Raw genomic sequence first — 19051 nt, 5'->3', positions numbered from 1 at the left:
TCAGAATATTCCAAGCACAATTAAGGTTCAGACCAAAACAGTTTGATTGTCAATTGCACAGTCAAAATGGCTGATAAACACTTTTATACTAAGTGGGCGGGCTATGATAAAAACGAAACCTGAGATGTAGTGGAAAAATCCCTACTTCACGCCCTTTGTCCTGGCAAGTATTAATAACTCAAAGTCGTCTCCTTACTGCAAACTAATAACACCACTTGAAACGATATAAGCACTGAATAACAACCGAATGTATAGATATATCAAGAGGAAAATATTTACACCCATAAAAATGAATAATCATGAAGTGAAGGAGTTATAAATGACTTAAGCAATAAGAAGGGTATGTATGAATAAACAATACATACGATACATGACAATTACGTAGTGACACATTTAAAAATTCCAGTTCCAATTTATGTATTCGGTCTTAGATGCATACTTTATTTTTTACTTGACGACTGGCAAACAATATTTGATAAAGCCATTTGTTTTCAACATTCTGCTTATGGCAGTCTTTATCAATACTTTGAGGACCACTTTATCATTCTCTTGGCATTTTGGAATTCATCCCTCCCATAACTCAAACTGATTTCATTTGTGGCAGATTCATATTGCAATCCTCGCGTTTTACTTGAGGCGCGGTAAAAAGACTTAACGACGCTGCCATCCCCGGATCGATCGGGCGAATATAAACGGGGACTCTGTGAACACAGACTTTATATCTGCTGTGAAGAAAGTGGAAACCCAGGTGTTGAAATGGATGCGCATTCTCCATTCGGTCATCTTTGCTGGTGAGTTACTGATTGAATATTACCAGATGACATATTTACACATGACTTTTGTCTCGGTCATCATTCCTCATGCCACAACCTAACGACATTTCCTCGGGTTTTCACAATCACCCCTAATCCTCTCCCCTCTTGGAATTTTTTCAAACAAACAAAACAAAGCGGCTATGTGGTGATAGTTGATCAGTCTCTGCAATGTTTCTGTCTGCATGCAGAGATAAGCCGCAGACGGTTGGAGTCCTGCGTGGGGCTTGGACATCACTTAAACATTGCTTCAAAGCGCCAACTGCATCCTTCTAAAAATAGTATGCAAATAAGCCTGTGCCACTCATCCATGCTTGGCTGAAAGTCTTTAGATTGTTTGAAAAATCTAATGAGTGACAGCATTGTTCTCAGAAAATGGTTATTTACAAGTTTATTCCAGGAGTTTTGGACTTGGTTCACGATTATTGTTGAGAATTAGTAACAATGCCAAAACTGTATTTTATCCCTTATACTAAAACACATTTTGGAGGGCTCTTTAATACGTTTACTTTTTTAAACTGTACGCTTTTATTTAGCGATTGGTGAAAACTGATACGTAACATGGTATCGGTACAGACAATGGTGGCAGATACCAATATTGCCTGCCTTCTGGTGCTGTTATTACAATCAGGAAGCTTACATTAAAGCAATGGATATGTTTACAAGCAGGCAATAGTCCAACTGAGATCAGAATTCAGATTTTTTGAGTAATCCGAATAATTATTTACAGGCTAAGAGACAAACGGATAACCTTGTGTACTGGACTTTTCTTAATGTGAGAAGGGGAAAATAAATAAAACTAATTTTTAAAGCTGAAGTAGATTTACATAGCATTCTTTCACTGTGCCATCACATTAAAAATGCACGTTGGTGCGACAACGACGTCTTTACGCAAAAAGACCTTGTCTTTTCCTCATTTAACTATTCGCCGAATTTCGCCTGCAAGATTCTTTTCTGTACTACAAGTCCACAGTTTTTTGTAGCATTAAAAAATCCTGGATGTAATATGCATATGTAAACAGATTATTCGAATGGGTATACATGCACAAGTAACCGGAAAATGAAAAGACTAACCCAACATTGGACAAATGGACAACTCATAGTTGGACATAAACCTTGATCAGAATACTGCATGTTTACATGGCTTCACATAATCAAAATACTGGAGATAGTCGATTTCAATCGGACCATTCCCTGCATGTAAATGTAATCAATGTTAAATTGCCATTACACAAATGAATTTTTAAAGATTTTAAAGTGTTGTTTTAAAAAAAGCATTGTTTGAGAGAATAGAACTGTATGTACTATATGTGTGGGTGGTGTTTGGATCCATGATTACTTAAGCGTGTGGAGTATGAAATACCAAGGTATCAAACAGACCTACTTTTATTCCAATGCTGAAAGGAAAATGCCTATCGTCTTTCCTACAGGCCTACCTGGTTGTCTATTTTTTTTTCTAACAAATAACAACAATTCAAAAAGACTTACCTGGCCAATGTTTTGCTTTTCCAGTCTGTAAAGTGGGATTTTTTCCTTCCGCAGGAAAAAAAAGTCACATTAAAGAAGTTTCCAGCCGCAGGGGAGAAAATGGGATAACAGTAAATCCCTTGTTTTGTTACCTGAAAGGCATCCGGATGTTCATCTGCTCTGCATATTTGCAAAGAGTGTCCCAGGGAGTGTGGATTTTGACAAACATTATGTCATTGTTGGTTAAGGAAGGCTTTAGGAATCACAAGAAAAACAGAAAAAAGGTTTGTGTTGAAAATCGTGAAGCAAAAATGTAGCAAGAATCTTCAAAGGAGGTCAACACAAATGATTACTAACAATACATTTTAAATAGGTCAGAAAGGTCAAAAAGGTTTTATGATTCATATCGTGTTGCAGAATGTTACGAAGTAATATGGACTTGGTAAAATTACCAAACACAGTTCACCTGTTTTCTCAACCGGAGACGTGATTGTGTCTGATCTACTGTTTTCATCACTTAATGTCAAGTTTCAAAATGGCTAAAGGTAGTGGGTTTTACTGCTTTATTTTATTTTCCAAGACCAATAGAAAAGGCTGGTTTATTGAGGAGAAATAAGGTTTGTGTTGCAAAACGTGAAGCAAAACTATTGAATGATTTTAAGAACGGTTTCACGATTAATTTGGTGTTTCAGAACTTAAGTTACTAAGTGATATCCACTTGCTTTTGTCCATCTCAGGAAGCAGCCAATGAAAATGACATCAAAGTTGTCCCAAGGTAAAACAGCCACACTGAAGTGTCATGTTCACTCGACACAAAGTTTACAAATGGCCAGTACATGATTTCTAAAACAAACTTGGTTTTACTGCTTAATTCATATTTCATTGTATCAATCAGAATGAACAGACATAGACCAAATAATTGTCAAGGATTTATTTGAATTGGTGTTGATTTCCCAATAGCAGCACTTTTATCCTCACCTCCTTTTCCAGCATCAAACCCTGAGCACGTAAATTCTTCTCAAAGGTACACCTCTTCTCCACCAGCGGACTGGACTTTTTATAAACCAGGATGTAGTCGATGCGCTTCTTCCCGTCACGAAAGAAAAGCCCGGACGGGTCAGACGGATTTCTGCCCTGCAGGGGCAACCGAGAAAATAACGGCAGTTCGGAAAGCCAAAAGTGGTGCGATGGTGGCGGTTGCCTAATGTGTTAAGGTTTGTTGTGGATTAAGTGAGCGGACGTTTACCTTGAGGGATTGTGTGCGGGCCTCCAGTTGAGCTCGTGTGCTGGGTTTTCGAGGCAGGAGCGAGCCGTCTACTCTGGTTTCAGCTGCCATTGCCTCCGACACTTCCGTGTAGTCGTCTTTGACATCTTCTGCTGGACACACAAAAAGGCCAACAATTAATGAACATGAGGAATAGCCTTTCTAATTATAGACTTTATTTAAAGTTTCATTCAAATGTTTAATTAACATGACAGTAATTTGTTATTTTAGCTAAATCTTTAATTGTGAAATGCAAAGACACTCGAAGTAGCCTTTTGTCCATTTTTAACATGTGTTCTGCTTCCCCCTGACTAGTAACGTTCGCAAATTTACTGTTCATTTTATGTGTAAAGAACGAAAAATGGAGCTGCCACGGACGATTCAAATTTGCTTCCAAGGATTCCGCTCTCAGCAATAGTCGACTGTGGATAATAGATGAATGAATGAAATGAATGAATGACTGAAAACTTTATTTCGAAAATTAAAATAAAAACTGGACAAAAACTATAAGTCAACAAAAAAATAATGTCACATAACATGTTTGAAAAAGGGTAGTCAGAAGCAGATGCTTATTTTTCCTACCCCTTTATCTTCCCTATTAAATACATTTTATAGATAGCTCCTCTTGTGTCCAATACAACAAAATCTCATGGATATACTTATTACATAGGTCAGATATCAATAATTATAATAATTACAATAATCACATATTTTATACACTGATCTTCGTAATACCCATCCCTCAACGTCATAATGCCACTAGTTACCAAACATCACTGCGCCACCAATGATAATAACAACAATACAAATAAAAACAATATTTATAATAACAGTTATGATATAATAGCAACAATAACAACAAAGTTACCCATAGTTTTAAACACAGTATTTCCAATCTCACTCATATCCCATTTTCTTCATCCCTGTATTTCGCCAGTAATGTTTTTTTTTATATTTAAATTTGAACACATGAATAGTTGGACATTGTTTGATCTCATCTTGTAAAATGATTCCAAAGTTTGACTCCACACACAGACACACACATACTTTTCCTGGTTGTTCTCACCTTTGGGATTTTGAATTTACTACAGCCCCACAAGTTATAATTTCCCTCTTTCGGAATGAATAATTTATGGATGTTTTCTGGCACCATGTTTTTGTTGACCTTAAATAACAGTTGTGAAGTAAAAAAAAATATTAATTCATCCAATTTTAATAATTTGGACTGCATGAATAAAATATTAGTATGATCCCGATATCCTACCCTGTGTATGGTTCTTATTGCACGTTTTTGAAGGATAAAAAGGGGCTGTAGTGAACTTTTGTAATTATTGCCCCAGACTTATACACAATATGTTAAGTATGGCAAAACTAGAGAACAATATAATAAATACAATACAGTATAGTTTGAAAGGAATTTGGCTTTATAATTATTGAAATGCTTTTAGATATCTTAGTTTGTATGTGTCTGATGTGTGTTTTCCAACTTTATTTATTGTCTATTATGACCCCTAAAAACTTAATCTCTTCTGTCTATTGCAGCACCATCCATTTTTATTTCAAAATCTTGATTTGCCTTGCGCTTACCAAAGAATATTACTTTGGTTTTATTTAAATTTAAAGATAATTTATTTATATCCATCCATAATTTTAGGTTAATTAATTCATGATTAATGCAGGTTACCAAATCAATATAGTTATCATTTGAATAGAAAATTTTAGTGTCGTCTGCAAATATTACTGATTTTAATAGTTTTGAAATATTAAAAATATCATTAATATATAAATTAAATAACTAACTAAAGTAGTAGCAGTATTGGTAGTAGTACTAGATATTGGCCAAAACAGTGCAATTCATTTTAGGCAGGCTACAATGGTATGATTCAGCGGCCCAAACCGAAATAAAATGTGCCTTGCTGTGCTCTAAAGAATAGTCTACTCGGGATAATAGATTGCTGCCAAAACCGTAACAAAAATAAGCCACCAAGCTTGACACAATTGCGCTCTGCAGGTCCCCACTCAGGGCAATATGCTATCAGGGATAATGAATCACGGCCGCACAAGTGCAGTTTACTTTTGGTGGCTAGAATTGCAAAAAAGAGCCGCCAGGCCCGAAAATATGTGCTCTGCTTGCAGTATTATGTGAACGGTGATAATAGATCACGGAACATTTTCAATCTGCGATGCATTGGGGTGAAATTAAATGAAATGTTTATTGAAGGTATTGTTGGATACATTAATCAAAACATGACACAAAGAAAAAACTAATGCTGAGAGTGAGCATGGCCAAATATGGTCACCTTACGCCCCCTCCCCTAAGGAAATTTGACAGATCTGTTTCTGCCAACCTTTGCTTAAAGGTTTGCACCGTATTTGCACTAATAACCCGGTCAGGCAAAAAATTCCAAATTTTTAGTATCCTGAAAGAAATAAAGTTTCCATGCAAGTTGCTGGTAGGTCTAGGCACCCGTAACATATCTGTGACCACATAAACCATCAACATGACAGAACTCAAAAAATTGATCAAAAGGCACATCGATCATTCCATGCAGTACTTTGAACACAAAAATTAAATCAAATCGAATTCTACGGAGCTCCAAAAAGTCCAAGTTCAGTCTTTGTAGTCTTTCCGGATATTGCAAGTTGTGCATCCCAGGTATCCGCTTCGTATACCGTCGTTGAACTCCTTCCAGTAGGTTAATGTCCTTGAGTAAGTAAGGGTTCTACACAACGCTGTTATATTCTAACCCGGGTCTAACATAAACGCAAAACATTCGAACTAAGAATGCTGGGTTCTTGTTGTAAAGTGTCTGTAAATGTTTGATGCTATGTTATTGGCTTTGTTGGTAATTTGGCGATATGCGTGATAAACTTTAGGTTTGAAGTAAGAGTGACACCCAGATCCTTATGTTCAGTAACAACATGCAAATCATGATCATTAATGTTATACAGCGGAACAGAACCATGAAAAAACGACTGTGCTAAGTATTTATGAGATGACAGTTGCAGTTGCCACTTTTCGGACCAAAGAAAAACTGATTTAATGTCATTTTGGAGAGAATCAATTGTTCCTGTAACCTGGGTTTTTGGTAAGAAAACCGACAGTTTAGCATCATCGGGTTGCATAGTATGAAGCGCGACGTAATGATGGATTACAGTACTGTGTTTCAAACAATGAATTATTTAAAATGCCGTCATTCAAAACCTGACCCAAGCCTATGCATATGCAAAAAGCAAATGTGGCACCTTTCCAGAAAATATTTCAAAAGCGGTGTGATATCAGTGCAGTAGCTGAGCATTTTAATGTCTGTCAGTATCATACATTATAAGAAATTATAAAGTACTACGTGAACTGCATACTCTTTTAATATTAATTGCTATAAATGTTCTTTCAATTTCCTTTTTTTATCTGAGAAAAAAATGTGAATATGAATAAAATCTACTGCGCAATGCAAATATTTTATAGTAATGAGTCTTGAACTCGTGATGTAATTTTTTGGGGGATCTGTCTATTCCAACACATTGCGGGTATGACAGCACACTACTTCAATCTGGCTAAAAATGAACATTACATGAGAGCATTCTACCTCCTTTTCCCCATCTCTCTCTCTCGTGTCCTCTGCAGTCTTGCCAATTGCAGAGTTTGCAAAAACAAGGATGAAGGGAATAATGGCCAGTGCCTCAAACGTAAAAATAGATAACACACAATTATATTTGCCACGGACCTGTTAGACTGAGTACCAGTTAATTGCGGGTTGCAGAAGTCAACAATTGTAAAATTGCACTTCACTGATGCTTGTAACAAAGACCCATTTTCAGGGTTGGAGTGTTTAGATATCAATAAGGTCATCAGGAAAGGGGGAGGGGGGGATACGTGTGTTAGCGAACATTATCCTATACGGTGGAAATGATGCCAAATAAATTGCGACATAATCTCGCTATAATCCTGTAAACATCGTCTTTTGGTGTGACTGTGACAACCCTGAAGGCAACATCTGCAGCACACATACATCTGAAATGGAAACACCTCACACTCTAGAGTGTGTGTAAAACGATGTCTTCAAGGTTCGTTGTGATTCCGGCTCCAGACTACAGAGGCAGCACCATGTATCACTCGTATAACTTCAGGTCCGTTTTTGGCAACAATGAAAATGTAATACTGAAACGGGTCACTGCATATAAAGTATAGTCATCATCATCTGACTTCTTCATTTATTATTTCAGTCATTTATTATACATCTCCGGTATAAGGTTCACGATGTAATTATTTACTTCGTTTAATAATCACCAGACTAATGGATGTATCTATACATTCAGTAGTTATTCAGTCTCTACAGTGTTTCACATAGATTTTTTAGTTAGAAGTTAGAAGAAAAAGAAGAAGTAGAAGAAGAAGAAAAAAAAAAGTTTAATCAGCACTAGCCAGACACAATCTGAACAAAGAACTGGTGTAAAACTGAGATCTCAGTGAGTTTCCACTGATTTGTTTCTTTTTTGTCACAGCCCGCCTCATGAACCAATGAGACATCGTCTTAAAACGTTTCAACCAGATGTTCACTACTAGATGTTTCATTGAAGTCATCTAAGTCAAGTCAAGTCATCTTTATTTATATAACTACAGTCTCGAAGGGCTGCACAGACCACATACTATTGCAAACTAAAGACTATTATTACACGATCCCCTGATCTAAAACCTACATGAGAGCAAGGAAAAACTCAAAACCTCAACATGAGGTAAATGGAGAAACCTTGAGAAGGGATCGCACAAGAGCTAATCCCCCTTTTAGGATGAACAGGCTGCAACTGACCCCTGCTGCAGTAGTGTAATTATGCAGCTGTATTTGAAATAGTAATTTCACATTGAAGTCCCTAAAAATCCATATTAATTGTTAATATATTGTTTTTTGTCAACAAATTATGACATCAATGCTTGCATACAATGTCAAAAACTAACCTGTTTATTGATATTTGTTTGAGAAAAACATTGTCTCGACTGCAGTGTGACTTAATCTATTTCATCTCTGATTGTAAATGAATGAACGACCTGGCTCATTGGCAAACTCACTGAATCAAATACAAACGCTCCCCTACTTACGAACATTCGACTTATGTAAAACGGTAGATATGAACATTTTTTTCGGGATAACGAAAAATATCCGGACATTGCTGTAAGTTAGATTTTTCATTGTGTGCACCTTTTTCCGAGTGCAGGACATTATAGTAGTGCTTCCCTCCACCACTAAAGGCGTGTGGTGGTGTGAGAGGTCACCCAGCATCCACCCGGAAGTGAAAAATCTGCTTCCTCTTCCTAGTTTGTGTTAAACATTCTATACTGTCTATGTCTATACTATCTCTTTGAGATTTTTATTGTTTAAAATCTTGTGTATCCATTCAATGTGGTTGGTGTAAAGTGTAGAGAAGAGGCGAGCCATTTCTTTTGAAATGAAAGTGGAATAAGAAAGGTTGATGTGGTTGGGAAAATGGTCAGAACACTTTTTTTCGGCCACTTTTCACCACAGAGGACCTCTACCTTATCTTTATAAAGCATATTATTTTATGAAATGTTTATTTTTTAGTACAAAACAATACAGGTTACTTATACAAGCTATAAACATACTTATATAAATCTTAAACATACAAAATATAGCACTGAAGCAACTTATGAAAAATTTCAACTTAGGAACGATCATCCGGAACCTATCTGGTTTGTAAGTACGGCAGCGTCTGTATAATGAACACACAAAACAATTCCTCCTCACAATTTCTCGGATTCAACACGGCTGTTATATACCCTTTGTGACACATTACCAAAAGCGAGTGGTGGCCTGAGCTTGGTCACGATTATGCTCGTTGAGCTTCGCCCAAAACGATGACATGATGGTCACCGGTCATGTTTTACTACGACATCAACACAAGCTTCGAAACAAGGCTTCATTTTCCACGCTCACGTTTACTCGACACATGCTTAAAGCTGTGGTCTGTTTTGCCCATCAATACCTCTTACCAAACCTTCACCATCACAACTATGATATGATCCCAGACCTAACCCCAACCAATGTCTAACTCAAATCTTAACTCTAAAACGTAGTTTAACGCTAAAAAAGGGGTCTACCAACATTATCACCACTAAAATGTCTTAAAAAAATGATTATTAAGCACAATGACAGGAAAAATCCAGAAAACCCCTCTAAGTAGCTAACATAGAGACTACTAATATACAAAAAAAATAATGCAGACTCATCAAAATGACGTCATCCTAAACATCAACCAAAGTATAACTCAAATATCAAATTTAAAACATGTTTTAACCCTACGAAAATGGGTATACATAGTTCTCATATGACGTCACAACATCCGGGTATTTTTCTGACCTGGCGCCATTACTGATGGCATGTTATAAGCACTGGGTAGCGGTGAAGAGTCAACTCGAGATTACAAAGTAAAAATGGTCTTTTCTTGTTGAATCAACTGTTGTTCGGATCACGCTGGAGGTTCAGTAAAGTTCGGATTTTACCAAATACCAGTCATAAGAATCTGCAAGTCTGAGAAGACAAAGCTTTTGTCCGAACAACGGAGAAAGTTATGGCTAGCATGGGTAAATAGGTAAAAGGCTCCTTCAAGATACGCAAGGATTTTCTGAGAGCACTTCGTGTCAGGTAAGTATCGTAGAATTTGATGACATACGTTATATATTTAGTGTTGTGTGTAATGGATCTGCTGTCATTTGCGGTGGTAAATAAGGTGCCTTCCAGGTGCCAAGTGGAAGTAACAAATGCTTTTGTGCACCCTTTACACTGTAAAAGTAGCATTAGCTAAACAAGTAAAAGCACACAAATATAATCTGTACAGATGCTATAAAGCTGTTAACAAAACTGGTAATGCCTATTTTTGTTAAACATAATCATGTCTGTACTCAAATAACGATGTAAACTATTACATGAAGTTACGTAACCTGAAAGGCATAAAAGGCATATTGGGTACCTTAAAAGGCAAAAAAAAACGCGTCAATTAACCATTAATATGACACCACAAAAACTTCTGGCCAGTACGGGATAATGGTACACATGGTAGTACTGTATCAGAGGCAAATCTGCATAATCTCTGCTGTTTCTTTTCTTAATTCATTTGGGTCGCATTAATAACCGAAGTTTTCGGGTCATATCAGTCTCTGTCTGTTCTTGTGAGAGTATCTTTATAATATGTTACATTTCCTTCTCATGATGGCTTTAAAAGTATGAGACACTAGTTGAAATTTGCCGGTAAAGAGGTGCAAACATAGCTCTTTGCCATCGAAGATGACCGTGCTAGAGGGGACACATGGTCTGTGGGAACTATGTATATCCACATTAGGACCACAAAAATGTTTTAAGAAAGACGATTCGTCCGCACAATGATTGTAAAAAGTCAGAAAATGTATCTAAGAATGTGACAAATTCAGGTAAACACACACACATTGATGCAGATTATCACTATCAATTACCTTATCCCAAACCTAACCCTAAGCGAAGACTAACTTAATTCATAACTCTAAAACAATGTTTCAACTCTAAAGTAGGGGTGCAGCCGCATTCGGACTACCAAAATGTCTTAAGAAGGACTATATGTCACCACAATAATAGTAAAAATCTTGAAAACTGACCCAAGAAGGTAACAAATATTACAAATTGATGCAGACTAGTGACGTAAGTGTTGTCTGCAATGGGACTGACCTGTCTGCGGTGGCAGGATGCTGCAAGAGGTGCTGATGCTCTGACTCAGAACTTGGACTTGGGCTTGGGCTTTTGGTTCCGGACTGAGCGGGACAGACAGGAAATGATTGAGGTTGAGGGGATGCGTCTGACTCTGGGCCAAACAGGGCAGACTACGGCGGGATGGCTTCAAGCTCTTCTCTCTCAGGATTTCGCTGATGCTTGTGTGCATACCTGCAGATGTAGAGAGTGGATTTCATGTTTATAGCAACAAACATAAAGGTGAACAGTATAACACTACGAAAGCTAGCTTTGTTGGATAGAAGGTTTTGGATTATCAAATTTTATTTTAAATGTTCCCTTCATTTTTCAGATTATCGTCATTTTTTGAAATAAAAAAAAAAACATATTCATAGTTAGTATTTTATTTGTTTCAGTAATTCACTTATTTTCTTGTTCTTATCTATAATTATCTTGTGCTTTTGTGATTGTTTTGGGTATCTAATAAGTTTAAAGTTTAGTAGACAGACACTCGAAAAAAGGAGAGAAGACATAAATGGATTTTTATCATGCAAGCAGAACAGGGGAGCTCAAATCGCCGATAAGAAATTCCAACTTGTTCTAAAAGCCTCCCCATAATCATGGTAAATGTGAACTCTATACCAAATAAGACTGACGAACTGGCTGTGCTGGTGAAAAGCATCAAAGTGCACAGGGACTGCAGTTGATGTGTGTTTTACGGAAACGTGGGTGATGTTTAGCATCCCGGACGCTAATGTGTAGCCACCTGGAGCTACCCGGACCGGAGCTAACCAGGTTCAGCGCTGTTAAACAGAGACACGAAAGCCTGCGGGAAGCGGAGAGAAGGTGGACTCGCTAACACGAGGTGGTGTATCCCTGGGCGCAAAGATTTCCATCTGCCGCAGGGACGTCGGACCTTTGGACTAAAGTGTGACGTCATCCACTCCGCTAAACTACAACAAGCACCCCAAGGGCATCATGTTAATCTGTTATTAAACAACAAGGAAGACTGCTGGAAGTGTGAATTTCCCTACGGGGATGAATAAAGTATCTATCTATCTATCCATCCATCTATCTATCTATCTATCTCCCCAAAGCCCTCTGTATTAAATCTTCTAGGTTACAAAAGCAGTTCAGCCCTAAAGGATGTGGAGTTCAAAAAACAACAATGTGTGACAATGATGTAAACAGTTCATAGTCAAAACAAGGAACAGCAATACACAATTATCGTCAAAATAACAAACTGGCATCCTATGCAATCCCTGATGCAGGTGTTCAATAGTAAAATCAGAATAAACTTATCAGTATCCCTCTAAAACAAAAATGCAGTATGAGAATTCAATTCATCCAGGGGTAGTTAGCAAAGAAGATAATAATCAAGTACTATGCTAATACTATGCTTGCTAGTAATTACAAGATATGTCTGTTTCTTACTATAAACGAATCAGTAAATTGTAGCTAAAGGAAGGTTGGAGGTATGATATTTGCAGTAGTTTAGATTTATATTACACTCAGTTTCATTAGTTTAGTCTGGTTTTAATATCGAACTTCTGCAAAGGAGATCGCATACTTTTAATTAGTCAGATAGGCAGGAATTCTTCTTTCAAGTCAATGCATTATACTTATGAGCAATACAATTCGAACAAAGATCTGTAAATGTGTCTTTATCCACACAAACTCCCTTTCAAAGTCCAATAAGTATCAATAGTTGGGTGTACATGTGAAATAGGGATAAAACTAATTTCAAAAGGGAAAGATGCCCATCTTTTCATGGCAAATGGATCCATAAGGAGGGAAATAAAAGGTCTACTTTTTGAGAGTGCTCAAACAATTTGAGACGGGATTATATTAAAGAGGGCTCATCCATCTCAGTGAACAAATGCGCAGTGCAAATCTTTGCTAAATCACAAATGCGAGTGTCCTAGCATCGGCATGAAGACTTAACAGAGATATTTGTGGCTCGCCGTCTCTTAAGTGCTCTTTCAAATTGCTCTTTTTGCAAGAACTTTCACTCCTCTTGGAGAAGCTAAAACCATCTGCCTTGCTCCCATTTAAAAATATCATCCTAAGCTTAGGTGGTTGGTGCTTCACATGCAAGATTTGTGATAAATAACTTGGACTCGTCTGACAGACGATCTGAAATGCTTAATTCATTTGAGTGACTACTGCAACCGAGGCAGTAAACATAAACAAGAATCATGACTTTCTGACAGTGTTAACAAGCACTGAAAATTAAAGGGGTCGTAAAAAAGGAAATGCAGGCTGACCCAATATATAAGGTCGCGTAACGTTAAACATAGGTTGCATGTCTAATGGCCACTGCGGCTGATGTGGGAAGGAATGGAAAGGCTTGAGCGGTAAATGAAAGCAGGACTTTTGTCCCTAAAAAAATTACACAGAGCCTGTAGCTAAGCATGTGCAGGAAATCATTTATATCAAGACAGCTATGTTTTCATGATTATTCATAAAAAATTGAGCTGAAACATTAAACATAGCAGTTTAGCAAACCACTATGCTATTGCTCAAGAGCATGCATAATGCATGGGGGCAGTTGCTATCAGGGCGTGTAATCTGGTGATGTGATACATCCAATTTAGGACTGTTTGACCCTGTTGGTGGTCCATGATCCAAGAGAACCATCAGCAATGAAGAGATGTTCTCAATATACATATTGTTTGACTGTGAGTATTGTTGAGGAATGGCATTTTTTTTCCCAGTGTTCGGTGGTTCCGGATACCGAGATGGCAGGTTTTCAACAAAGAGGCTGAAAACAGATGAGAAGGTTTCATTATAGAATATATTCTGGGCATAACTGAGCTAGCAGACAATGGCTGTACCAGTTCACCTGTGCGAAGACTGACGTGTTTTACCATCATTCTTATACAAAAATGGTAGTCCATAACCTGATTGAAAATCTTCAGTGTTACGGGAGGTAAAGCACTCGCCTTTGGACCGAGGGGTTTACAGGTTTGATACCCAGCTTCTCCAAGTTAAATGTCAAAGTGTCCTTGGGCCAGACTGAATCCTTATTGCCACTGATTAAAGGTAGGCGCCTTGGACGGCTGACTCCTTATCGGTGTGTGAACGGTCAAGTGTGAAGTACATTGTAAAGTGCTTTGGGAGGTCTTCAGTGACCTGAAAAGTGCTATAAAAATGCAGTCTATTTAATATTCACAAGTTGAGTAGAGCACTATCCTATTCATGACTGCCCCGGGGAAATTTTACTCAAGCGGTTCAACCCTTATTGAGGAAATCAATTGTATTTTCTCAAAACGGACTAAAGCCAGATTTGACCTAGACCCAAGAATATACTTGTTTACACATCTCCTCATGAACTGAAATATGTTTCCGGTATTTCATTGAGAATTGCACTCAAAGAAATCAGGTGATATTATAAAACAAAAAATAACCAAAGTTACATAATGACAGCTACAGAACAAGTTTGAAATGAAGAAAAATATAGATTCATGATTAGGGCAATGACATGTTTTAATATTAAAACAGTAATGCGGTGGTTAGCATGTTCACATAAGACTCGAAAAGTCTTCGGTTTGAGCCCAGTTGGAAACATATGTTGAGCTGGAGATGGATGGCCGCCACCAGGCCAGACTTGCCCAAGACACACCATAGGAAATGGTGCCCCTACGACCCTAGTGGTTACGGGATCCACCCACCACCTCCGCACTGCATTCACTCTTGAAGCGTTCCTGTGCTGCTGCTGCGGTATACTTGTGAAAAGAGCCATGGGTTTTCCAAACAACATAACATATTTATTCAATATCCTTTCAAGTTTGATTCATCACTGGACACACCAAAGAGATGTTTCCTTGTCGCACTTTTTTGCTTTATTTATATCTTTTAGGACGACTTTCTGTTCTCTACATTCTCCAACATTCATCTCTGGTACTGTGAGTTTTGTGATAATGAGATGAAATCCAATGGCTTTTTAGATGTCATCTACATAACTAGTGGTCAATGGTCAGAATTTGGCGCTCTCACCACCAAAACCCGTGTTCGATTCCTGTTAATGACAAGTTTAGCAATTTTGGTCAGCTCATACCATATATAATCATATAACCTGTATGTATACGCGCAACCAAACTTCGAGTTCTTTTTTCGGTAAAAAGAAGTACAATGAATACAGTAGTTTGAGCTGAAAAAAAGTGAAAACACATTTTTAGACACATTTTTAAATAAAAAAATCAGGGCTGCGCATTATACACGAGTGCGTTTTATACACAAAGAAATACAGTATATACGTAGCAAAAACACAGCACACACGACAACTTCCAGCATGAAGTAGAATTAAGTGAAGGAGAGGTTGCGGGGTGGACAGCTGCCCTCCCTCCCGTTATGAGCTATTGTCATGATAATGATGATGACGGCGATGATTCCGTCCTTCACAGGGGAAGCGCAGCGATGGCGTCAGCACTCCGCTGCCATCAAATCACTCGGCGGCTCAATAAGTCCCCCCCCCAAAAAAAAAAGCTGGACTGTACGCATGACTAAATGAACTCCAGTCCGTGAATACTGGAGAGAACGGCTTAACAACAATCTAATACCATTAAATCCACTGAAGGTCATTTTCAAGGTCAATGTGAACTAAACGACAAGATAGCTAACGCAGATTGAAGGTCAGTGGTGACAGCGAGAGTGCGCAAAGGCTGAAATCCATAATGGAGGTCCAGCAATGGAAGCAGCAAACTGTAACCAAAACATTACCTCTTAGACCGTACGGTACCTGACATTGTTAGTCATGAGATGGAGCTTTTTCTTTGTAATGGGAACACCCTGTTCCTTTGCCTTGGGCAAGGACTTTTCTCCGTGACCTTGCAGAGCGCTATTGATACACTTTGCATCGCGGGGCCCGCAGTCGCGAGCTGCATGATAGCTTATTCTTAATGGGACGGATTTCACAAGGATTTCCCAAGTGATCTCGCGTGAGAAAATAGTCCAGTACAAGGACCCAGGGGCCCACTGATCATATTCATTATTTTGTCTGCAGAGCACTGATGCGGATTCAGGAAAGGGATAAACTTCAGACAATTGGTTCTGAAGACAATTTCTTTTAATGAGAGATTCCCCTGTCTTGGAAAGATACAATAGCATATTAATTTCTAGCTCACTTGTAAATATATTTGTGAAAGTTTTAATAAAATGTCTAGGTTTAATCAACTTTTCACTTCTTTCCTTTGCAAGTTCTGCAGGAAAAAAAACATCAAATATTTCCCCCCTAATCTTTTAAGGGACATTGCGTATTATTCTACACCCCCTAGTGGTGAATAAATAATTATCATTTTCAAAAAATATTGACTCATAATAATAATAATAATAATAATAATTTCCTTTGTATTGTCATTCTTTGTAACAATGTACACAGAACGAAATGTCGATACACCTGACCCGTTGTAGCGAGTCGATGCAGCCGCAGCCAACGGAGGGCGCCGCCATTATACCAATTAGGTATGTCTCGGCCGAGGCGCGAACCAGCGACCTCCCAGTCTCAAAGCGGGCACACTACCATCTAGGCTACTGAGCTGGTAACTCAAATAATAAGCGACAATACATTAACTGTCATACAAACATGCTTGTTTTAAGATATTTGTAAGTAAAAAAAATGCATTTATTTTACATAATATGAGCCTCACATAAAGGTAGCTAACATAATTATCCACCATCTTGCTGCCACGGGTACCCAAAACCTCAAAAAGCCTGAGCAAAAAACGTAAAATGGTGCATTTTGGTGACTTAAGCTCAATAGTTTCTTCCTCTTTATAGCACTCCTTTTTGTTGCACTACACCTTGGGTCGGCAATAAGCGGCTCCGCAGCTTCTTCTAAAACGTTTGATAAAGAAAATTATATAGTTTATGTAGGAGGACAAACAGGACATTCTTAAGATTTCCCATTGAATATAGCTCAGCTTTTCCCATACCATTGACAGTCTGCAGCGGGTTACCAAGGTCTAATTGCTCCCTCCACGGTGTCTCATGTACTTGTATCGTTAAAGAAATTAATAATATTCTTAAATATATATAAACTCCAAGTTAATCAAAATAACTCTTAGATATCTCATTTAGAAAAGATCGCAAAGCCATAGTGCTCGCTTGCACCCGTTGTTTGTCTTCAAACCGTTTTTTTATTAGTGCCCCTATGTGTAATATTTGCCCACTAGATGGCACTGTGTTGTCTGGTGCAAGCAAGGGCCAGTGCTACAGTGCACAGCATGGCAACATCCTGACAGACAAACATGGCGGCAATCTAAGTGGAGATTCCACCGTGTAAAAGAAATAAAAAATCTCGATCTGTGATTTTTTATTTTTCTAATAAAAATCAACAATGGTATAATGGTGCATGTATTTTTGCTTGGTACTCAAATCAATGTTTTTTGTTTTTTTTAACTGAATGAAAGTTTTTTTCGTACCACAAGGAGGCACTTAAGGTTACACACTGTCCCTTTAATTAGTTGATTGTTTATTAAGCTTGTTTATGTTTACGTTTCTTATTTTTCCCACTGAGGAGGGGTTACTGGGGAAAGCACATTCAGCACAGGAACGAGTCAGAGGAAAACATGAGTGTAAAGGGGAAAATCATTCTAATTCGGACCCGTTTAACTGTATTAATGGCTGAGGCTCTAAAGAAGAGTTTTACTCAATGCTAAAATTCAAAAGAGACTGGTGATAATGTTCTTTTTGTTTTGGTTGTTTGGTGGGATCCCTTAATCACTAGGATCGTAGGGGCACCATTTCCTGTGATGTGTCTTGGGCATGTACACGTTTTAGTTTATATTTTTGTGTCTTTTTCAGGGGTTCCGTGTTGTTTCAGCCAACATGGATTAAAGTATTATTGTAAATAGCTGACATTTATAGTGTTTAAAAGTCTTTTATAGCACTGAAGAGTTATCAGTTTAATTTTATTGTGTAGTTTGCTTTTTAGGGATTCTGTGTTGCCTGACTTTAAACTTGCTTCGTGAAAAAATGTTTAAATGTGTTAAAAGTTGCCCGTAAAGCAAAAATATAAAGGCAAGTGTAATATAGTAGTTTAATACTTTTTAAAAAATAATTTATTTCTTGCATAATGTTACTATATTATAGATAGATAGATAGATAGATAGATAGATACTTTATTCATCCCCGAAGGGAAATTCACATTTCCAGCAGCATCCCTGAGCTGAGAACAGTACAATAATAAAGCCAAAAGAATACAATACACAAATACCCAGTGTGACGTCCAAATGCCCACTGTAGCGTGTTATATAGAATAACTAAATAGTGCTACACAGAATACATATTGCAGTAAGATTCGGTAATATCCAATGTAGGTGGTGTGGTTTAATGTGGGCCTTTACTCTGCCGGGTGGAGTTAAAGAGCCTCATGGCATGAGGACGAAAAGATCTCTTCAGTCTGTCCGTAGTACAAGACAGTGACAGCAGTCTGTCGCTGAAACTGCTCTTCTGTCTGGAGATAATGCTGTGTAGTGGATGCGATGGATTGTCCATGATTGACCGCAGCTTTTTCAGTGCCCGTCTCTCAGCTACTGTTGTTAGGCTGTCCAGCTCTTTGCCCACAACAGAGCTCGCTTTCCTAGCCAGTTTATTAAGACGAGAGGCATCTTTCTTTTTGACGCTGCCTCCCCAACACGCTGCCGCATAGAAGAGGGCGCTTGCCACTACTGTCTCATAGAATATTTTCAGGAGCTTTTTGCAGATGTTGAAGGAGGCCAGCCTTCTGAGGAAGTAAAGTCGGCTTTGCCCTTTCCTACATAGAGCTTCTTTGTTGGCAGTCCAGTCCAGTTTGTTGT

The 19051-nt window shown here is 38.0% G+C and overlaps 1 protein-coding gene across 1 annotated transcript in view; it reads right to left on the bottom strand.

Annotated features, from left to right (window-relative positions):
- ano3 (anoctamin 3) overlaps window positions 1-19051 on the bottom strand; it is a 94734-nt gene that overhangs the window by 36869 nt on the left and 38814 nt on the right. The window contains exons 3-7 of the mRNA XM_088340436.1: window positions 11253-11465; window positions 3526-3656; window positions 3258-3413; window positions 2432-2532; window positions 2301-2345 (exon numbers count right to left, since the gene is read on the bottom strand). Coding sequence (XP_088196562.1) covers window positions 2301-2345; window positions 2432-2532; window positions 3258-3413; window positions 3526-3656; window positions 11253-11465 — 646 coding nt within the window. The remainder of the gene's footprint in view (window positions 1-2300; window positions 2346-2431; window positions 2533-3257; window positions 3414-3525; window positions 3657-11252; window positions 11466-19051) is intronic.

This window comes from Urocampus carinirostris, chromosome 7 (assembly GCF_059441175.1).
Source record: "Urocampus carinirostris isolate Australia breed hairy pipefish chromosome 7, RoL_Ucar_1.0, whole genome shotgun sequence".
NCBI classification, from domain to species: domain Eukaryota; kingdom Metazoa; phylum Chordata; class Actinopteri; order Syngnathiformes; family Syngnathidae; genus Urocampus; species Urocampus carinirostris.
The sequence above is the reverse complement of the archived record's forward strand: the minus strand, read 5'-3'. Positions and strand labels throughout refer to the sequence as shown.